Raw genomic sequence first — 22,576 nt, 5'->3', positions numbered from 1 at the left:
TGGAGGGAACGCGGGGGGCAGCACAACCAACAGGTCTCATGCGGTCGTGAGAGCTCCCGGCTCTGCCCTGGCTGCTGGAGACACGAGAGCCAAGAGGACACAGGCTGGAGGCAGGGGCAGGGGGACAAGGCGCAGCGCCCGCAGGCACCCCCCTGCCACTGTCCATGTGCCCAGGGATCGGAGGCCGTGGCACCATCTGGAATGGGTTAGAAACGAGTAAACCAATGCTGGCTCCTAAAAACGAGCACACTCACATCGCTCCCCCATCGATTTCCTTCACACCGGTTCAACTTACTTCATCTTAATGTTTCAGCTCATATTCCTGCAACTCATAATTTACATCCGTGATCCATAATCACCCTTCATATGTCTCCCCCTCTGTGCCAAGGGTTCTGGTCAAACTGTTGGGCTCTTAAAGCCTGTATTTATAGGAACTTTTCACTCAGGCACCCCTTCGGGAAAGCTTTGTAAGTATCACATCTTGGCTGCATGGCTTCTAAAATGGGGACATAATCACCAATGCACAGTTTTAGAATTACAGTCAGAACTTAGCCTTCCCAGATAGCCGTGCCCCTCCCGACCTCTCAGATAGTGAGGTAACACGTGACAACGAAGATGAGCCCAACATAAAAATCCAATGAAACCAATAAGTTTCAATTAGTTATATTTTGGTCATAAATGATCTTTATTAAGAATGCATAGTCTCATGATTCAAAACCAAATACTTTAAAGGAATGGTATTCCTAATAAAAACTGACATGAAAGTGCCTTAAAATTGTAATAAAAAGCAAACAGACATGTAAAAGACCTTTGTCTCTAGAAAACAGACTTTACGTATTAAAAGTAACTTTCCAAACTGTCAGAATTAAAAGCTCACATCACGGAAACGTTTAATAAGTACTGACCAACAGATTACAACAAAAAGTTGTTCAATAAATTAAAAAGCCTCCTCAATTTTTTCCTTACCAAAAAAACACACTAAGAGATGGAGTAACAACATGATGCTAACGGTAATTTCAGGAGAAAAGGCACATCCAGGCATAGCCGCCGAGACAGCGTTACACAGACGCAGCCTCCTCAGGCTCTCTAGCGCGGGCACAGCAGGTCCAGGCGCGGTGACAGCTCCGCCGGTCGCCTGGCCTTGGTCCTCAGAGGCTGGACCGCCTCTCTGGCCGGGGCGTGCACCGGACGACGGCAGCGCGCCAGAGCAGCGGGGCGAGCAGGAGGCTGAGCGTGGTCACGCTCAGGATGAGCAGGTACACCTGCGGGGGCGGGGCATCAGCGGGGTGGGGCGGGGCTTCCTGTGGTGGGGCGGGGCATCAGCAGGGCGGGGCGGGGGCTTCCTGTGGTGGGGCGGGGCATCAGCAGGGCGGGGCTTCCTGCAGTGGGGGCGGGGCACCAGCAGGTGGGCGGGGCTTCCCGCAGCAGGGGCGGGGCCATGGTGGGCGGGCTCCCCTCCCCTGAGCCCTGGGGACCTCGATCTGCACCCCTGCCCCCGGGCCCCCAACCCAGGCAGCGGGGCAGACTCACCTCTCGGGAGATGACTCGGGCTCTGCGTGCCCGGCTTCCCAGGACCAGCGCGAACTCGCTGACCTGGGCCAGCCCAGCGGCCACGATCCACTTGACGTGCTGGCTTGTCTTGGGCAGAAGCAGGGACAGGACCAGGGCTGCCAGGACGAACTGCGGGGGAGGCGGGTCATGCCCAGAGCGGCCTGCCTGGCCCCCACCGCAGGGCCACGCAAGAGGACACTGAGGCACCCCCACCCCGGGGAGACCAGGCCTGCTGCCCAGGAGTATGGAGCAGCCGTCAGGATGGAACTGTCCTCTTAACACCCTGTGAGTGAGGCCTGAGCAAAGCAGCCTGGGGGGGGTGTGGCTCCTTCGCTGCAAACCCCTCCTCCGCCCTCCGCTCCTGGGTCTCATGTTAACACAGGCACTTCAACAGTCTGGAGCCACAAAGGACACAAGTGGGAAGTGGCAAGATAGTTCTCCAGGGCCATTAAAATGCACGTTTGGTACAAGAGTGGGGTTTGTCGTTTAGACTCAGGACAAGACAAAGTATAGAGCGAGGCTCCTCTGGAGGGTCCAGAGTTTCTCATTCCCAGCTTCTAAGACCCCATTTTCAACAGAGTCTGAGACGGAGGCTCACCCTGACCCAAGAAGCCCGAGCTGTCCCAGCTGGGGTGAGGGAGGGGAGGCAGGGGTCACACAGGCAGGAAGCGGCAGGCAGGCTGTCGGGCAAACCAAAGATGGAGTGGCCCTCACGAGCACGACCATACCTTCATGACCACCACTGAGAGCGTGAGGACCAGCAGGACAGTGAGCTCGTAGAGCACGAAGGTGGGGAACACGTGAAGGCCTGCAGGGACAGGGCAAGTGACCCTCCGAGGCCAGGCGGTCAGCCCCCCCGCAGCCCCGCACCCAAGACAGGAAGGGACGGGGGTCTCCCCGCCCATCCCACCCAGAGCCCCGTGCGGCACGCCTGGCCTTCAGGAACCAGGACCAAACCAGGAGCCCGTTTACACTGCCACGCACTCGACGTCTCTGGGGCCGATCCGGCCCACCAAGCAGTGCCGGGCGTGAGCGAGGGGCCAGGCTGAGTCCCCCACCCTACGGGGACGTCCCCAGGGCAGCAGCCTAAACATGCTGGTTTGGGTGCTTTGTGTTGAAATCAGAGCTCCCCCCACACTTGGTGTGGACACGCTGACAAGGACCTGCCGCCCCGCTGAGCAGGGGCCACGCAGGACCACCTGCTTAGAGCCCGCATCCCTCAGCTCAGACCTTCCCTCCTCAGTGAGAGTCCCTCAGTCCCTAGCCTCCACGGGAACTGTTTTCGCCGCACAGATTGTTAGTAGAAACACGTGTGAGCAGGTAAGACCCAGTGGGGGCATCAGCCCTGGAGGAAAGTCACCTATGGACGCAAAGAACACGATGGCCAGGAAGTCGCGGACGGGCTCCACGCAGGACACAACCTCCTCGGTGGCCGCGTGGCCCTGGGAGGACACCAGGGCTCCAGCCAGGAAGCAGCCCAGCTCCATGGACACACCCAGCAGCTCAGTGACCTGGGGAGGGGGACACAGGCCATGCCGGACACACGCAGCAGCGTCTCTGCCAGGAGGCTCATGCCGGATGGGTCCCCACAGAACCCCACAAGCCGGCTCCTTGGCCCCTGCCCAGCGTCCTGGGAGGACCCCGGGGAGGACACAGTGGCAAGCACCAGGTCACCGCCCAGAGGCGAAAGGGAGCGGCCGTGAACCAGGAGAAACCACCATTCTTGGGGACCGCTGTGGGACTGCCAAGTGAGAACAAGTATTTGTGATACACTTTCTCTATCCTGAATCAATAAACTGCCCGACTCCTGAGCATCATAAACGTGGCATAGGAATCTGTGCCCGCCCCCGGCGCCTGCAGGAAGGGAGCGATGTGCATCTAACTCGGGTTAAACCGAGACAAGAGCAGCGCAGGCCCTGCCAACGATGGTGCTGGAGCCCAGCACACGCCCGGAAGGGAGCGGACAGAGTGCTCGCAGCCGCCACAGCGCACAGCCAACACGCGCCGCACAGCGCCGACAGACGGCCGGGACCAACAGCGCCCTCGGGCCTGGGGTCACAGGACAGTCCCGGCACCGGCTCCCCGCACGTGAACCCTGACTGGCTGAACACAAGGGGGGTCGGCCCACGTCGAGGGCTGCAGCTGCTGCCCTGCAGGTGATGCCACCACAACTCGGACTATTTATGGGTCTCCCGGAACACCGCCCTCCTTTACAAGAAGCCTGACCCTCAGCTGGGACGTGCATGTGAAAGTCACTCAGTCACGTCTGACTCTTTGTGACCCCATGGACTGCACAGCCCATGGAAGTCTCCAGGCCAGAATACTCGAGTGGGCAGCCGTTCCCTTCTCCAGGGGATCTTCCCAACCCAGGGATCAAACCCAGGTCTCCCACATTGCAGGCGGATTCTTTACCAGCTGGAAAGGCTGCATCGAAAACCAGCCTCCATGTGAGCCTCTCACATCACAGCAGCAGAAGCCATGCTGGAAACTAGGCTGTTCTCATCGAACACGATGAAAACGGCTTCACACCGACTCTCGCCTTAGGTGTGAGGCGTGCAGGACAGACACTCAGGCACACCCCAGCTGGGGACACGAGCACAACGGCACACGCGTGAAAACGAGCGCCTCACACGCGCCAGCCATGAGCAGCGCGAGCCAGAAAGCCCTGCCCCAACCACGTGCGTGCCGAGAGGCCGGGTGTTACCGTCAGCATGAGGAAGGTGAAGGCGGAGATGCCCAGGACCAGGACCTCCTTGCCCCCTTTGCTCTCCGCGTGCAGCTTCCGGCAGTAAGGCCCCACGAGGTAGGTCCTCACCAGCAGGCAGACGAGCAGGACGGCGGCAAGCGAGAAGAGGGCCTGCCCGACCAGGGCCAGGAGCCGCAGGGCCTCCATGGCGACGCTGGGGAGAGAGACAGGCCTTATTCTCCCCAAGGCACACCCCAGTCCAGCACAAAGACCTTCCTTTCCTTCTCAACGTTGCACAACAAGTTACCCAGGTCACACACATCTTTATTCCCAAATGCCAGAATGAAACCTAATTAACGTTAACCTCAGAAACTCAGTTACTTGAATCAAATATAGACGCTGAACTGTACTGTAATCAACACTCTGGAGCAGATACACTGTATAGGATGAAAGATCCATGGCTGGCAGCTTATGGGTCTCTGCCAAGGGCAGGGGATAAAATTCCTCTCCAGGATTACCCGCCATCTGAAATCCTGCATAAGGCAACCGTGCCCTGAACACCGCAGGCTTCCTACCTGGGGATGCCAGTCCTTCCCCCCAAGCCAGAGCTCGGAGCCCCGTCACTCCGTCACAGAGAAAAGGGCTCTGCACGAAGCTCTTTCTAGAATAAAGGCAGTGCGACTGATGCTCCATGAACTCTCGCACGTGAGCGCCTCTGCTCGCTGCGGTAAACACTCTCAGGTAGAAGGCATCCCCATCGGGGTGTGATTCGGGCAGGACTGTGCTGCCACACCCGCAGGGGACGCCTGGGGACAGGCGCTCCCACTTCTGCGGGGCACACGCCCTGGCGTGGAGGGGCCGGGGCACAGGGCAGCCCCAGCTTCACTGAGAAACGCTGTGCGTGCGGCTGTGTCTACAGTCTTAATGCAATGCAGGGCACTTTGCCTTGTCAGTAAAGTTCTCAGTCAACATAGCGTCTCGGGACTAAACTGGAAAGAAATCAACGGGATCAGGACCTGCACTGGGGGAGCTTTAAATCAGGAAGATAGAAAAGAACAGCTTTCCAAGTCTCTGAGGGTGCTGCGGCTGTCTGGCCAGCAGGGGCCCGCTCCTGAGTGATGCCCAAGCTCTGCGGGGGCCCAGCACCATCGGCCCTGCTTCCGTTTCGGGAGTGACTTACTGTGCGTCCCAAACAGAACCCAAATGACCTCCAGCTAAAATTACAATCCTTTTTCTGTCCAGAATTTTGTTCAGTTACCCTGAAAATCTGTAGCCAGAAGAAATAAGCCTGTGAGTAAGGCTGCTTTTCTGACAGTTAAAGAACTTAAGATCAAAGGGACAGGCCAGGTAGCTCGCCCTCCTGCTAAACAGACTCTGACAGCTGCGTGGCCGAGGGTCACGCTCGGGGCTCTGTGAGTCTCCCCTGCTGGCGACCTGCACACACCATCCAGGAGGCAGGCTACTCCCCCGCCGGCCGCATCCTGCCAGGGAGGACACTGACGTCCAGCGTGTTCAGGAAGCGACCTCACCCGGGCTGTGGGGCTGGCCGACGCAGAGCCGGGGGCCTCCACCCCTGAGAATCTCAGTTAACCAGCTGCCCTTCCTACCTTCCCCGCCGGGATGAGCTACCTGGGAGTGGAGCAGAGATCTGAATCACTTTTGGATTGCTGAAACTCAATATAACATCTGGCGAAAGGCAAATATACAAAATACAAAGTGCTTCCATCTGCTGATAGGCCATGAAGCAGGCTTGTCTGAGGCCCCCCAGGCGGGGCCCAGCAGGAGGATGACCCCCCCACCCACCACACCTCCACATGGGGCCTCTGGCTTTAAAAATGAGTAAAGAATCAGAGACTCATCAGATACAAAACTCCAGCAATCAGGAAAACCACAACTTGAGTGAGATTCCAACATCAAGACCCAGTCATTGTTAGAATTATCTGACAAAGATTTTAAAGCAATTGTCATAAAAATGATTCAGTAGCAATTAAAAATCCTCTTGAAACAATGGTTAAAAAAAAAAAAAAAACAGAAAATCTCAGCAACGAAACAGAAGTTTAAACAAAGAATCAAATGGAAATTATAAAACTAAACAGCATTCTAACCAAAGCTGGACGCACCGAAGGTCAGAGGCCGTGACAGATGCTGGGCCCGGGGGCTTGACAACCAACAGAACTCACCCAGTCTGAGCCACAGACAGGAAATGGGCTGACGAAGAAGCACCTCAGAGACCCCCGAGGCAAGAGGAGAGCTGTGTGGGCACCGCGGGGCCTGGAAAAGCCCCTGCGGAAACCACGGCTGAAATTCCCAAATTAGGCCAGAGACGGAAACCTGTGGCTCCAAGAAGCCGATCAAATGCTGTACAGAGTAGACCCGGAGAGAGTCTCGGGCTCCCAAGCTCGGATGCTGAGGCCCCAGCGCGTCCACGCGGAGGGAGGCCTCGGGGGGCAGGGCAGCAGTGGGATGAGCCGCCTCGCAGGAGAGGCCACGGGGCACCGCAGCCTCCCCGCCTCCCTGGTGCCCGGGGACACATGAGTGGCCAGCGGTCTGGGAGGACGCCAGCCTCGGGACAACGAGAAACAGACGTCTGCCGTGTGCGCCGTGAGCCCGAGCAAGACGCCAGGTCACGCCTGAAAACTAAAAACAAGGAACAGCCGGAGCGGAGCCACGCACCGCTCCGGAGAAACGCGGCCGGAAGGAGCCAGCTCCTCGCTGGGCCGCCAGAGGGAGGGGCCAGCACACACGCCCAGGCCCCGGGAGGAAGACACCCACCGCAGAAGGGCGCCCTCAGGACCAAGCGGGGAGACGCTCGGATGGGGAAACCAAGAGAGCCTGCTGCCCGCAGCAGATGAACAACGGGACAGGGGCCAGAGTCCTCAAGCAGGAAGGAGACCGCAAGGAAGGGAGGAGGAGGAGAGCCAGCTGGGTGCAAGACAGGACGCACAGTGAGCAATACTTCTCATGAGCTTCAGAAATCCTGTTTCAGGGGAATTCCCTGGCAGTCCAGTGGCTGGGATGGCAAGCTTTCACTGCCAGAGGCCCAGGACCAATCCCTAGCTTGGAGCTAACATCTGTGAGCTGCATGGCAAGGGAGAAAAATAGAACTAAGAAATCCTATTTAATTATTGAAGCAAAACTTTAAAAAGCCATCAGATAACGGTACTCAACATAAGTAGAGAAAATACGAGATACAACAATTACATTTAAAAAGTAGGGGAGGAAAAAGCCCTAGAAGGAAACAGGATCCACATTTCACACAAGTCGTGGAACGTTCTCCAGAAGTGGTGAAATGCTGAGAGCAGCGACCAAGTCCATGTGGGGGCGCTGTGACGCCCACAGAGGCACAGGAGGGGCCCCGCAAAGCAGCACGTCAAAACTCACTCCAACAAACCAAGGCGGAGCGCTCAGAGCGAGCAGTGCCCCTGGGACGCAAGGGAGCGCTCAGAGCGAGCACGTGCCCCTGGGACGCAAGGGAAACGGAAAAGGACGAGAAACTCAGACAGCGGGATGAAACTTCAAGACTCAAGCCCCAACAGAACAGTATCCACCTTAAATGTAAATGGTCCCAACACACCAACTGAGAGACAAAGATTTGCTGAGCTGATCACAAAAACATCATCCTACAAAACGTGGTCCGTAAGAAACTTGCTTCAGATGCAACAGGGCAAGAGGGTGAAAGGTGAAGAAAGGATAGGATGTCCTGTGGTCTGCAGGGATAAAGAAACAATCAGGAGGGACTACGTATTAATATCAGATAAAGTGAATTTCAGAGCAAGAAAAATCACTAGAAACGAAACGATGCTAAATATGAATGCGCCAAACAGCAGAGCCCCAAGCACATGAAACAAAAGCCGAGGGCGCTAAAAGGAGGAGCAGACAGACGGGCCACAGCCGAGGCCTCAGCACCACCTCCCTCAACAGGCGGCCGGACGACGGCGAGGACTCAGAGACTCTGAGCAGCATGAGCGCAGACAGGAATAGCCAATGCGTGTGAGCACTCGACAATGAGGAAAAAATGCACGTTTTATTTCCAGGCAACTCTGAAGCACTGACCAGATCACACCTGGGGCCAGAGGACAGACCTCAGTAAATGAGAAAGAGCTGAGGCCACACAAAGGGTGTGCTCTCTTGCCATGGTGGAATCAAACTAGAGATCAAAAAAATAAAGACGGCAGGAAAATCACCAAACACTTGGAAATTAAGCAACACGTTTCTAAACAATCCACAGATCAAAGAGGAAGCATCGAAGGAAAAATTCTAAATGCATTTAACCGGATGAAAATAAAAATTCAGAATGTTTAAGTGAGTGAGCGCAGCCAGCAGTGCTTTGAGAGAAATGCACAGCACTAAACACTCACAGTAGAAAAGAAGAAGGTTTCAAATCAATAATCTGAGCTCATACCAAGAACCTAGAAAAAGAAGAGCAAAGTAAACCTAAAGCGAAAAGAACAAAAATAAACAAATAAACAAATAAACAAAAAGAAAACAAACAAACAGACAGACACCCTAAAGCGAGCAGAAGGAAGGAGGCGGCACCGAGGGGGGCAGAGGACAACGGCATCAGAAGCAGGCCGCAGAGATGCAGCAGATGAGCGGCACGGAGAGCTGGCTCTGAGAAGGGTTAGTAAGGAGTTAGACAGGTGGAATCACTACAGATCCCACAGGGAAATAAGGTTCTGCAAACGATAAGACCCCACAGACATCAAAAGGGAAATAAGGTTCTGCAAACGATGATTATAAAGCTGACAATTAAATGGAACGACCAATTCCTAAAAAGGCCGAACTAGCACAATTCAACAATATGAACAGATAACTCCAGCAGCCCTGGAACTATAAAGCAAATTGAATTTCTAATTCCAGAAAACTCTCAAAAAGGAGCTCTCAAGACCCAGACGGTTTCACTGGAGAATTCTGCCAAATATCTAAGGAGGAATTAACAGCAATTTTATGCAATGTCTTCCAGAAAATAGGAAACAGAAGAGTAATGAGCACCTCCCAGATGATTTTATGAGCCTAGTGTTACTCTAATACCAAAACCAGATAAAGAGAATAAAAAAGAAAACGACATGCCCGCATCTCTCATGACACAAAAATCCTCCACAGAATACTAGCAAATCAGATGATGCAATGCACAGAAAGAATCATGTACTCTAACCAAGTGGGATTTACTCTAGATATGCAATGCAGGGTCAGCTCTCAAAACTCGATCAGTGTGCCCCACCAAGTAAACTGGGTAAAGAAGAAAAGCCACACAATCCTATCAGCAGATGCAGAAAAGCACCCGACAAAATCCAACCGGCACTCAGGACAGAACTTCTGAGCAACCTAGGAACTGATAAAGAGTAACTACCAAAATCCCAGCTAGCATCACACAAAATGAAGAAAATAATGAATGCTTTCCCTTTAAGATCAGGAAGAAGCAAGGACAGCTGCTCTCACCATCTTCATCAACAAAGCACTGGAAACTCTAGCCAGCGCAATAAGGCAAGAAAAAGAAAGAAAAAGCATACAGGTTAGCAAGGAAGAAATAAAGAGAACGCCCACAGCCATGGCGCTGGGTCTGAGCCCAGGGGTGTGACGGCTGTCACTAAGCTCTCAGCCTGTGCCGCACAAGTTCCGTGTCTTCGGGAAAAAGTGCAAAGCAGTGTTTTGATACACAAAGCACAGCAGAAAGCATACCTGGCATGAGCACCAGCTCCCGCCTGGATGAGCGTGGGCAGGATGGCGATGAACAGCCCCAGCTGCACGTCCTGAGTCACCAGCATCCCCAGCAGCAGCGCTCCATAGTCGATGTCGCCTGCTCGGGAAGACGCCACTAAGAGCACATGGGCTCAAGTCAGTCACCTCCAGCATCACTCAGAACACGCGCCCACCTACCTTCCTTGTCACTGCGGGCGCTGCCCACGAGGAACTTGGACACTAGAGGTGTGCTCGACAAGGACAGGCATGTAGAGATGAAGACGCTCTGGGTGGGTCTGATCTGCAGAAGGTGGCCCCAGACCAAGCCGAAGGCCACCATGAGCAGAGTCATGTAGCAGGGCCCCTGCAGGGAGATCTTCCACACCTGGGAGAGCACAGGGGCGTGCACACACCTCAGCGCCCACGGCCCCGAGGAGCACGTGCGTACACGCCTCAGCGCCCATGGCCCCAAGGAGCATGTGCGTACACGCCTCAGTGCCCACGGCCCTGAGGAGCACGTGCGTACACGCCTCAGAGCACGTGCACATACGCCTCAGCACCCACAGCCCCGAGGAGCACGTGCATACACGCCTCAGTGCCCATGGCCCAAGGAGCACATGTGCACACACCTCAGCGCCCACGGCCCCGAGGAGCACGTGCATACATGCCTCAGAGCACGTGTACACACGCCTCAGCACCCACGGCCCCGAGGAGCACGTGCGTACACGCCTCAGGCCAGCCCAGGAGCCAGGCCCCCAGCGGCCCGAGGAGCACTGTGCGTACACGCCTCAGCGCCCACGGCCCCGAGGAGCACGTGCGTACACGCCTCAGCGCCCACGGCCCCGAGGAGCACGTGCGTACACGCCTCAGTGCCCACGGCCCCAAGGAGCACGTGCGTACACGCCTCAGTGCCCACGGCCCCGAGGAGCACGTGCACACACGCCTCAGTGCCCATGGCCCCGAGGAGCACATGTGCACACGCCTCAGCGCCCACGGCCCCGAGGAGCACGTGCACACACACCTCAGAACACGTGCACACACACCTCAGCGCCCACGGCCCCGAGGAGCACGTGCGTACATGCCTCAGCGCCCATGGCCCCAAGGAGCACGTGCGTACACGCCTCAGCGCCCATGGCCCCAAGGAGCATGTGCATACACGCCTCAGTGCCCACGGCCCCGAGGAGCACGTGCGTACACGCCTCAGAGCCCACGGCCCCGAGGAGCACATGTGCACACACCTCAGCGCCCACGGCCCCGAGGAGCATGTGCGTACACGCCTCAGCGCCCATGGCCCCGTGGAGCATGTGCATACACACCTCAGTGCCCACGGCCCCGAGGAGCATGTGCGTACACGCCTCAGCGCCCATGGCCCCAAGGAGCATGTGCATACACACCTCAGTGCCCACGGCCCCGAGGAGCACGTGTGCACACGCCTCAGTGCCCACGGCCCTGAGGAGCAGAAGCCCCTGCTCAGGAACCAGCTGGCCCTGTAGAAAGGATTCTGCAATAACCACAGGGCATACCACCAGGAAAACCGAGGATGCTCACACGTGACGCCTGAGCATGGGGCACTGCTGAGGACTAAGCACGCCCCCCTCCCTCTCCACGTGCACCCCATCCTCAGAACACAGCTGAAGCCGAGGACCCCCACGGTCCCTCTTCTAATGGAAACGGCGCCTGTCCATGATCCTGAAGTCGGGGTTGGGACACACCTGGGCAGCCCAGGTGGCTTAAGGATAGACAACACAATCCGGGCGCCCAACAGCAGAGCAGAGATGTGTCCGCAGCCACAAGGCCCAGGACGGAGCGCGCAGAGCCAGGCATCTCTGAACAGCCTCCAGTCAGGCGTCTGGGAGAACTCACCCAAGGGTTGAGAGGGGCCTGCGCACGGTTCCTAACACCTCAAGGCCCTACCAGTAATCTCCCACATGTACCCAACACAGCAAGAGAACCGTCAGCTCAGAGCCAACACGCCGCGCCTCAAGCCTGCCTACAAAGCAGTGGGAGGTGCCCCAGGTGCAGGTCAAGGGTCAGGGCCGCCAGGCGGGGAGCAGCCAGAGCTCACGGCGCTCGGTTGGGGATGTTGGAGCTGAGGGGCCATCAGAGACCCCAGCTCGCCCCAGACCCAAAGGCAGCCACTAGGGGCCAGTCCCACCCAGGCTCCTGCCCCAACTCAGGACACACACTTGCCCTGGGAGCCCTGCTTCAGGCTGCAACAGGTGCAAACCCCCCAGAGCATCGCAAACGCCGCCCCGACAAAGAGGGAATTCACAGGGGGCGACACTGAAGGCCTCAGGGCAGGAAAGGGAAGCCACAGCCCTCTGCAGCCAGGGGACACCTGCACCTCCCCAGTGTTCACGGCCTGGATGAGGACACTGGCGACCTAGATGGCTAGGCCGGGGACACAGGGGACAGGACGCTGCCCCTCCGCGCTCCCACCCTGTGAACGTCTGTAAGCTGAACACACGCGAAAACCCAGGGATCCGGGAGCTGCCCTTCCTGCAGCCAGCAGCGTCCATCACCACCCCACCCTGTCCGCACCAGCTTCTTCCTCCTGTGTGATGTGTCTGTTCAAACACAAAGCGGCTTTTCATTAATCTACTTCTGATCTAACTCCATTTCCATTCTGGAATATGCCAGCTTTCCAAGCAGTCGTTCTAGAAGCCAGGACACTGAGGGGAGCTGCAGCTTCCACCAATTTGATGTCTGGATACACAGGGCCCTAAGCATGTACTATTAATCTCTCCAATATTTTCATCTTACAGCGGCAGAGCAGTTAAGCCAAAGTCTGCTTCTCATTTAGGGTTAGAACCAGGAGCTTCCCCGAGAGCAACACGCTGAAGTTTCGATCCCTATGGTATTTCAGCCTCTAGCAGAGTTGGACCCTCTTGGTGGGACCCATAAGGTAGTAAGTCTGAACGTATCCCTTCTAAGACCTGGTCTGGAGTTAGACACGTGAAAGCTAATTCCACTTATTCATTGTATTTCCGCTTTAAAAAAAATTTATCTTTTGAAACTTATGTTCCAAAAATAACATCAAACTATAACACCATATTCTACCATGCTGGGCAAGCCACGAACGTGGACGCTGAGCACAGAGCGTGTTACGCTGCAGGGGACGCCACCACAGGCGCGCGGGCGGACTCACCTTTCTTAGCTTCTCTGGGGAGAATTCTAAGCCAACAAGGAACAGCGTAAAGAACACGCCAAATTCTCCTAACGTCTCCACCTGCACAATCGACTGAAAAACAGAGGGTTTAAACCACGTAGCTTAACGTATGTAAGACATTCACAGAATCATCTTAACTCAGAGGAACTATCCCCAAAAGCTTAGTATTTAAAGAAAAAAAACAAGCTATCCAGACTTCCTCTACACCTGGGAAAATCTGCAATTCCTGAGTGTGGCACTTCCTCCCTCCCTTTTTCTCGATTAGCTGGAGGAGTATTCTCATTTATTTTCTAGGTTAGCTGGAGGAGTATTCTCATTCATTTTCTAGGAGCCAGCTCACGCTTTGTGCGTCTTCAAGCTCATCGAACGCCACGACGTTTCTCTTACTCCCTCCCACCGGCCTCCTGCGGGGACGGGGAGGCACTAGGGCTGAGGCTGAAGCTTAACTGATAACGGTCTCACGCTCCCTGGGTCTGGTGAGAGGCGCGTGGAACCGCCCGGACCTCGGCGGGCGCCCCCACAGGCCCTGACGGACAGGAGCGTTCACCCCGTGTCCCCGCTCTATAGGGGAGAGCGCTGTTTACGTGGCGCTATGTACACCATGTACTCTTGAGGTTTCCACGGCGGCCACCAGCCTGTCAGTCTTTCCGTTGTTAACGAGCACGTGAAACTCGAGCCCGGTGTTCACGCGTCAGCTGCCGCCCCGGCCCCGCCAGGCGCGTCCGTGGTCCGCAGACCGTGAACAGCAGCAACCGCCCGCTCCTGCCAGCGTCTTCCTCCTTTCACGCTCAGCCTTCGGTCGTGTTATTCCGAGTCGACCTTGGTTAACGTATGCTTTTTCCCGACACCATCTGCGAACCTGCGTCTTTTCGCAGCGAAGCCTGTTCCACGGACATCTGCTGTCACACAAGTCTACTCCCGCTTCTCTGCGTCTTCTGCTTTTCACGCTTCCTCACTGCTACTATCTTCCCCCCCTCTGAAAACGAGGCTGCAACCTGCTTTAAAGTAACAGGCTTAAACCTGTACTTCTTGACTCGGAAACTGAAAGCCTATTAACTCCCTATTGGCAAAGATAAGTACTGAGGCACAGTTAAGTACAATTACACTTTCTCCGTTACCCACTCCTGCTTTTGGCTACTATGATCTTGGATTTCTACCTTGGTGTTTTTCTCTATTGTAATCACATCACTTTTCCACGGTACAGGTAATTTGTTAAGGACAGTTTCCACAGCACCCAGTTGGGTCTGTCGGCCTTAACTCTCTGCCATCAAGAGAAAACAGAGAGGAAAGTACGTCTGTGCCGGTACCGCTGGCAGACGTGCTGGGAAGTGGGAGCGGGACAGGACAGGAGGGGATTTCCCACCGACCGCCTTCATGCCACCTCATCACATGGAAACTGCCACTTAAAGGCAGGGTCATGAATGCAACCAGGCTCCCAGGCGGCAGCCACGTGCGTCTCCCCGCTGAGTCTGGGCTCTCGGCTGGCAGCACGGCCCTTCTCACCTGGCAACCTGTCCACGGTCAGGACTGCTCAGCGTGAAGGCCTCCTGCCTGGCCTGTGTGGTCCGGGGGAGCCTGGGCTGAGGCGGGCGCGGCCGCAGGGCGGTGGCGGGCAAGGTGGGGATGGGCGTGCTCTCCCATGCCATGTGTTAGGGTGCCACAGCAAGGGGCCAGGATACCGCTTCCTGGCTTTCTCTCCCCCGCGTGTCCACACCGTGCTTTCCTGAGAGGACACAAGGCTGGGGACTCTCTCCTCACTGCCAGAAGAGCTGCTCGGCAAACGGCCTCCACAGGGGCTGCCTGGGTCGCCCAATACGCCCCTGGCCGCACGACACCACGGCCTGACCACTGCTCAGCACTCAGCTTCTCAGTGTGCAGAGTACTTAATCCAGCATTTTCAGCTCCTTTCAGTGTCTGAATAATCCAACCCACTGTATTACTGCACAGAGAATCTTTAAAACAAGTATCATTTTAAAGACAAGAACAGGGTCATTTTCTCTGGGCAACTTGCTCACTCATTAATGAACAAAACGACGTTCCTATGCTTTAGAGATTTCCTACTAAATTCTAAAGGGCATCTCTAACGTGCTTTATAAGAAACGGCCACCTTCATCAATTCAAGCTCAGCAGGCCCTGCACAGCAGATTCTGTTCTGACCTTGATACTATTGAGTCCGGAGGGCCCCAGCAGCACGCCGCAAATGATGTAGCCAAACATGGTGGGCAGCCCGATGGTGGTGCAGAGCCAGCCGCAGGGCAGGGAGAGCACCACGATGCTGACGATGTCCTGCACGAGGGCGAGAGGCGCCAGTCAGCGGGGGGAAGGGGGCCGCCGGCCATGGGGGACAGCGCCCTGCCTTCCGGCCAAGGGGAGACGGAGGAGAGGAGGTGGGGGCTGGTTCGCAGCGCCTCCAGAGCGTCCAGGGAGGAGCTGTGGCTCGCTCCCGGGGGGTCTTAAAGCACAGAACCAGAACTCGAGAATCCGACCACGGGGCGGGGCAGGGGCCAGGCTACCTTTATGAGGTGGTGGTCGGCCCGCGGGATGGTGGCGTCCCGGGGCCGCGTCAGGATGTACTGGTTGTTCTGAGAGTCGATGAGCATACTCAGGCCCAGGTCCTCCTCCACCTCCCGCCTGCTGAGGTTCTGCTGAGAGTCAGCCTCCTCCTCCTCCACCCGCAGGACCGCCTCAAAATTGACCCCTTTGACCTTCAGGAAGGACCAATGTCACGTCACTGAAACCAGCCAGATGCGTTCAAATTCACATACCCCGCACAGAGAGAGACAGGAACGCCTCCAGAATACTGTCAGGCAGGAGGCAGACGGGCCGCCGGGGACGGGGGTGCAGGGGTGCGATGATGGCCAGACTCGGGGCCAAGCAGGGGAACCAGTGCGCGTCCGCAGGGCCACACGAGCCCCTTTCTGGGGCAGTGTTGCCGTTCTGCCTGCGTTCCCAGCCTGTGCCAACACACACGCGCGAGCTGGCGCAGCCACACACCCCCGCGGGGAGCGCCGCAGCCACTCACCGACTTATTGTCGTCGAAGGCGTGCTCCTCGATCTCCAGCTCCAGGCGGTCGGCTGCCCTCCGCACGTCTTCAAGGATCTCGTCCAGCATGGACAGACTCTTGTTCCGATGCTGCATGTTTTTAAGGGCTTCAGCTTGATGTTTCTCTGCTGCCAGAAGCTCCACATATTCCGTCTCCTCCTATTCACGCGCGAGAAATGAAGAGAGATGCTTATTAAGAAGGGGACCTGGCCAGCCCGCGCACACCAGGAGCAAGCTCTCAGAGGCTCCCGGCCACACACGGCAGGGAAGCACCTGGGCAGGCAGGGCACAGTCTGTGTCTCACAACAGACAGGACCATGCCCGGGGGCCACACACCCCGTCACCTTAATCCTGGAAGAAATACCACACTTGGGTGGAAAAAAGCCTAATCATTTGTATCCTTTTACTTTTAAAGCTGTGTAATAATATCATAGCCTTTCCAGGAAGATCAATAATGATACTTTGTATATTTAAAGTGTCTGCCACATAATAGATGGCGTAAATGATAGCTTTAAAATGTTATACAAATATTAATCTGATACAATAGTTTCTTCTCATTTGAAAAGTATCCTTTATCACAATCCTTAATTCAAGTGTATACATTTGTTTAAAGCTACCTTAACACTTTAGTTCTCAGCCTGTGGGCCTTGAAGAAAATCAGCTTTTATGCTAAAAGTTCTCATCAGAGATTCGGAGTGCGGGCAGTGCCGGCAGTGCGGGCAGTGTGGGCAGCAACAGGGGTCTGCCTCCACGTGGGGTCGCCGCAGAGCGCGAGCTGCTCTTCTCGGGGCGCAGGGATTCCCCACGGGCAGGCACGTGAGAGACCCAGCGAGCTCAGGCGTGCTCTGCGCAGCCGCGCGGCCCTCCCGCACCCGCGGGACCGGATCGCAGCCCTGGGGGCGACAGCCCCGGCCCGGACCTGCCTTGATGGCTGCCTCCCGCAGGGCCTCCAGGCGCTGCCGGCTGCTCTCCTTCATGTTGGCCACGTCCCTGTAGTCACCCTGCAGCGCTCTCTGGAGGCCGTGCACAGCCTGGAAGACTGAGTTCTCGCTTTCATTCAGCTCTTTCTGGAAAATCTCAAGCGTGTGCACCCGGAACAGCTTCTCTTGGTCCGAGAGGCTGGCGTCTCTCTCCACCGCTCTGACCGCGTCCTCCAGCTTGTTCAGAACCACGGCCTTCTGGCGCAGGAGCCCGGAGAGCCTCCTGCAGCCCTCTAGGACCCACGGCCTCCTCCGCGGGACGGCCGCACCCCGGCCGCGGGGCAGCTGGACGGCGGGCCCCGCCACGTCCTCCTGCTCCGTGCCGCTTGCCAGCAGCTGCAGGAGCGAAAGCCACGTCCAGAAGTGGCTCCTCCCCGGCACCTTCATGATCCAGCCTCACGGCCAGGGCCGGGCCGCCCAGGGACTCCGGCTACGCTGAGCAGGCATTTCAGATGCCCATGTTCCACTGAAGAAGAGACGAACTGTCACATATAGTTGAAGGATGATTCATTGCGATTGAGATTAAAGTATTACATAATTACTAAAAGCTATCACTTTTCTGAGGAAAATGTCATTTTTCCTAGATGAACAGAAACATCTGAGTTATTTAAGGCATCTAGATTGCAGTCAGTGCTGAATGTGGAATACGGTGCCTGGAAGGTCACACCTGAATTTAAAGGCAATTTTTTAAGGGAAATTCAGCCTCATGTATGTACCACATCTACCATGTGCAAACGCACAAACTACTCCCATTCAAGGCCAGGGGCGCCGCCCGCTGCCCCATCACAGACGCGGAGCCGGGGACCAGCTCCAGGGGCCAGAGGTGGAGCTGGAGTGTCACCAGACGGCCCGTCCGCTTCCCTGAGCCACCTGGACCTCGGTCTGATTTCCAGCATGAGTCTAAGGTGCAGGCTAACAAGATGTCAAGGACAGAAAAGAGACAGTCACAAACCACAACCACACTGGAGCATTTTCCCTGACACAGACCAGGCCCCTCTGCTTCCTCCCTCAGGGAGGCCTCAGGCAGAAGCCTGGCGCACCCTGCCTGCGGGGCGAGGGGCTGGACGGGCCGGGTCTCGGCACTGTCTGTGGGGCGAGGGGCTGGACGGGGCCCGGGGCTCAGCACTGCCTGTGGGGTGAGGGGCTGGACGGGGCCCAGGTCTCAGCACTGCCTGTGGGGTGAGGAGCTGGACGGGGCCCGGGTCTCAGCACTGCCTGTGGGGCGAGGGGCTGGATGGGGCCCGGATCTCAGCGCTGCCTGTGGGGTGAGGGGCTGTGCCACCTAGAAGAGGGCTGGTGGAGGCGTGGGTGGAGGCCGTGCAGGAGGGAAGCAGAAAGGATGGCCACAGAGGCAGGAGGGCACGGAAGAGGTGCAGGCGCAGCAGAGCCCAGGAAGGCGGCCTGACACTCCTGAACTGGGCAGTGAGGCCCAAGTCCTATGCCAGGGAGAACGCAAAACCCAGTTTCCAGGACTCACGTGGCATTCTACAATATACAAATAACGTTTCACTTCACCGGTAATCCCGGCTCTAATGAGTTTAATCTGGTTTCCCAGGCAAAGAAGATTAGACGCAGCAAAAATGAGACAGTGCGTTTCTAAGAATCCCAAACAAACCAAGAGCTCGCAGCCACAGAGCTCACAGAGGCACAGGAGGCCGCAGCCCGTGGTCGAGCGGGGGCCAACGGTCCCAGGCAGACCCTGAAGAGGCCCCCACTGAGCAGGAGAGGGACCCGTGTTCAGAATGACAATCAGAAGGCACCCGCTGAAGACTGCATGCTGCCCAGGACTCTGATGAAGTCAGGAATCCGTTCAGTACGTGTTTAGAGCCTCTGGTCCCCACGTCTCCCAGGGACCACAGACTCTGCACAGCTCACTTCCCGACAAGACAGGATACACAACTAGGGCCGTCTGCGTTACTGAGTTTCCCGCGCAGGCTCAGCACAGCTTTAAGTAAATGTTACCACCTTGAACAAACCAACCACTGGCCAATCACAGCGACACCAGCAATATGTGCTCACCTGTTATTTTACGGACTCACGCGCTAAGATTCTACTGTTTCGAGGGAAAGAAATCAAGCTCAACTTCAAATGTGCACACATTTAGTATTTTTCAGAACTGAGACACAAATTTCAGACGCTGAGTTAATGGTACAGGTCTAGACACACACGTTTTCTCCAAAAGATCACAGAAAGTGAATCTTTATAGATTCCAAACTTCAGGAAAATAAGCTGCTGCACAGCCAGTTTGGGAGTAACGCCCTTTGTCCATTATGACGGCTCCTCCCTGACAAGGCCCTGCAGTCAGTTCTCCCTCCCCCGACACACCCGGGGGCTCAGTCACTTTAATGAGAAATCTGTGAGAATTTCAGTCGTAGCCGTATGTCCACTGAGAAGAGCGTCTATCTTTTGACAGGTGTCTATGAACATGAAGCTGAAATTACTTATAGACCCTTAAAATGTGAACCAGGACTGATAGATACTCTATGCTCCCAGGGAAAAGGGCCCAGGTTCAATCCCTGATCAGGGAACTGGACCCCACAGGCTGCAACAAAGGCTGAAGATCCCTCAAGCCACAGAGAAGACCCACCGCGATCAAATAAATATTTTTTTAAATAGGAATCACTCCTTCTTCACAAACTTCTCATTTTACTTTAAAATTCAACTACCAAATCCTATGGACTACTGAACTGTAACATGTTTTCTCTTCAGTAAATGGTGTTATTTTGTCATTGATATTTTTTTAATAAATGGCATATATTTTCCTTTTTAAAAAATTCTATTTACTTATTTGGCTGTCCCAGGTCTTAGTTGCAGCGTGCGGGATCTAATTCATTGACCAAGGATGGAAGGTGGGCCCCCAGCATTGGGAGCCTGGAGTCTTAGCCATTGGACCACCAGGGAGGTCCCTGTTATTGCTATTTTTAGCTATTAAAAAAAGGCACTTTGGACTTGTTTTGGTCTTATAATGAATTCTTAAAATGTCCACACCCAGCTGAACCCCTGGCCCTAAGTTGGGGGGGGGGGGGCCTGACCTGGCACCAGAGCTCCAGGCAAGAATTCCAGAGCGAGCCTCCAGGGTCCAGCGGGATCAGGGTTAGCAGGTGCAAAGCCTCTGGAAAAAAGAAAGCAGGAGGGTTACTTGCAGTGGACGGTCTGACGTGAGCATTTTGGCCAGATTCCACCAGAGCTTCCAGGCACAAACCAGCAACAAAGAAGGAGGCAAAGACACCTGGGGTGGAAGCAGCCTAACCCAACGTGGCTTGCAGAGCATTTGTGCTCCCCCTCGGCCACTGAGCTCGCGCAGGGTGATAGCCTAGTGGCTGCACTGTTCCCATCAGTTACACTTTTACACACGGGCAGACTCATTCATGGAGCAGGCGACGGCGCCCGCTCCAGCGCTCTTGCCCGGAAAATCCCATGGACGGAGGAGCCTGGCGGGCTGCAGTCCACGGGGTCGCGAAGAGTCGGACACGACTGAGCGCCTTCCCTTTCCCTTACCTGAAAAGCCTATTCTACACTTTAACAAGTTAGGTGACGTGAATTCTATTTGTTCAAAGGTAAAGCGCTTATAATCCTGTAAATACAACTTATGGTTCATTTCTAATCACTAAAGAACTGGAAAATGAATTTAAAAAGCAAAACAGGGAGGACAGAAAATTCTTATGGACAATAACAAATGTTAAAATATGTAATGCTAATTAAACTGTACAAAATCCAGTGTTCTGGGCAGGTGCCAATCCAATCACTGGCACCTGTCCCGTGACTCGCAGCCACCTTCGACATCCCCTCCTCGGAGTAGCTCCCCGAAGGTGGGCTGGGGGCTGTCCCTGAGTCACACGTTAACTGGGGGCCATGCTGTGCTTCCTTCTCAAGGGACCTGGAGGCCGCGTGACCCCTGGACAAACACAGGTGAGCTCCCAGGTGAGGTCCCGCAGGAGGGGGGGGCGGCTCCTCCGCACACCTGAGCCCAGGATCTGGCTGGGGTATGGGGGAGAGGGGGGAGGGGGGTGTGGACAGTCCAACCCCGCTACGTCCACAGGCCCCCACCCGCGCTCCCAATGAGCCCTCCCCGTCCCGCATCTGCCCTGCATCCGCTGCCAGGTGCGCGGGCCTGGAAAAGGCGCTCAGGTGCAGCCACCGCCGGTCCAGTCCAGCACAAAGCCTGGCGGGGGGGGGCCGGTGGGTGGAACCCCGGAGAGGAGCCAGACAGAGTGCCCCTGGGGGAGAGAGAAGCCGGAGGAGACCAGCAGGAGGGCCCTGGGAGGGAGGAGCCAGCAGGAGCCACAGACCCCCCCCAGGGGAGGAAGGAGCCCAGACCCCCGGTGGGTGAGCCCAGACCCCCAGGGAGAGAGGAGCCCAGACCCCCGGGGAGAGAGAAGCTCAGACCCCCGGTGGGTGAGCCCAGACCCCGGGGAGAGAGGAGCCCAGACCCCCGGTGGGTGAGCCCAGACCCCCGGGGCAGGGGAGGGGGGAAGGGGGAGCCCGGTGGAGAGGGCCCGCACTAGAGGGCCCGGCCCCGGACGCCGCGCAGCGCTCACCCGGGCGTTCCGGCCGCGGCGCGTCCTGGGTCCGGCTCTCCGGAGGGGAGGACAGGGAGGCGACTTCTCCGCATCCCTTCCCAGGCGGCAGGGCCGCCCCCGGGGCGGGGCCCAGGTCAGGCTCCCGGAGGGCCCGCTCTGCCCGCCGTCTCCCGAACGCGCTCGGCGCCAACGCGGCCGAGAGGGCGTCGCGGCTCCTTTAAGGAGGTGGGGCGCGGTGTCCCCGGCCCGGGGCGGGGCGGCGCGCTGCACGCCGGGAGTCGGAGGCCGAGCGCGGCCTGGATCCCGGCGGCCCCCGGGCGGCGCGGGGCACGCCGGGAGTCGGAGTCCTGCGTCCCCGGATGTCGTCCGGGCTGCGGCCGGGGCGGGGACGGCGCAGGCGGCGGGGCGGGCGCGAGCAGGGGCGCTGTGGGGCGAGGGAGGTGGCGCGCGCGGCCGCCGGCGGGGGCAGGACCGGGTCGGAGACCGGCGGCGGGGCCCGGGGCGGGGGCAGCGACGGAGGGGCTTCCGGAGCCTTCGGGTTGCGCTCTGAGGCGTCGGGGCAGCGCGGTGACGGCGGGGCTCCGTGTGCGGCCAGCGGGGTCCCGGGCCGACGAGACAGACGCGGGCCCGTGGGCTGGGGCCGAGGCCCGGCGGAGCGGCCGGCGCGGGCGCGGGGCCCCAGCCCCTTCTCCGCGGTCAGACGCTGTGGCGGCGTCAGACGCTGAGCCAGGGGCCGCTCAGCCGCGGCTCCTCGGTGCGAGCTGAGCGCTCCGCGGCGTCCAGAGGTGCGGCGGGCGCAGGCCGCGGTGCCCGCAGGAGTCGGAAGGCGGCCGGGGAGAGGACGCAGCCGGCCGCGCTGCGGCAGCCTTCCCTCCGGGCAGCGGGATCCTGGGAGAGGGCTCCGGGCGGGAGAGGGGGTCCAGGAGGGGGGTGCGGGGGCAGCGGCGG

The 22,576-nt window shown here is 57.3% G+C and overlaps 1 protein-coding gene across 3 annotated transcripts; it reads right to left on the bottom strand.

The window, feature by feature from the left end:
- Positions 1-661: 661 nt before the first annotated feature.
- Positions 662-21,889, bottom strand: TMCO3 (transmembrane and coiled-coil domains 3). 3 transcript variants are annotated; one of them, XM_018044957.1, is made up of 14 exons: positions 21,647-21,888; positions 20,141-20,220; positions 17,052-17,574; positions 16,108-16,287; positions 15,599-15,790; positions 15,243-15,371; positions 13,065-13,157; positions 10,115-10,301; positions 9,917-10,052; positions 4,256-4,451; positions 2,912-3,062; positions 2,280-2,359; positions 1,531-1,680; positions 662-1,262 (listed from the first exon to the last, which is right to left on the bottom strand). In XM_018044957.1, exons 3-14 carry the CDS (start codon positions 17,493-17,495, stop codon positions 1,149-1,151), a joined length of 2,052 nt encoding a protein of 683 aa, XP_017900446.1. In that variant the 5' UTR covers positions 17,496-17,574; positions 20,141-20,220; positions 21,647-21,888; the 3' UTR covers positions 662-1,148. The 3 variants fall into 3 exon arrangements, with proteins under 3 accessions (XP_017900446.1, XP_017900447.1, XP_017900448.1); XM_018044958.1 differs by having other exon boundaries at positions 9,917-10,034; positions 21,647-21,886; XM_018044959.1 differs by lacking the exon at positions 15,599-15,790 and having other exon boundaries at positions 21,647-21,889.
- Positions 21,890-22,576: the final 687 nt, after the last annotated feature.

Source organism: Capra hircus, unplaced genomic scaffold (assembly GCF_001704415.2).
Source record: "Capra hircus breed San Clemente unplaced genomic scaffold, ASM170441v1, whole genome shotgun sequence".
Classification (NCBI taxonomy): Eukaryota; Metazoa; Chordata; class Mammalia; order Artiodactyla; family Bovidae; genus Capra; species Capra hircus.
Note: the sequence above shows the minus strand (reverse complement) of the source record. Positions and strands in the feature narration are given on the sequence as shown.

What these genes read in the sequence shown, in the direction of transcription:
- TMCO3 (XM_018044957.1), bottom strand. Translation starts at nt 17,495, where the DNA reads ATGAAGGTGCCGGGGAGGAGCCACTTCTGGACGTGGCTTTCGCTCCTG. An exon ending in CCGACCACCACCTCATAAAG is followed by an intron (nt 15,372 to 15,598) that starts GTAGCCTGGCCC and finishes GCCCTCGTGCAG; the next exon opens with GACATCGTCAGCATCGTGGT. An exon ending in CCCCAGAGAAGCTAAGAAAG is followed by an intron (nt 10,302 to 13,064) that starts GTGAGTCCGCCC and finishes GTGCTCTCCCAG; the next exon opens with GTGTGGAAGATCTCCCTGCA.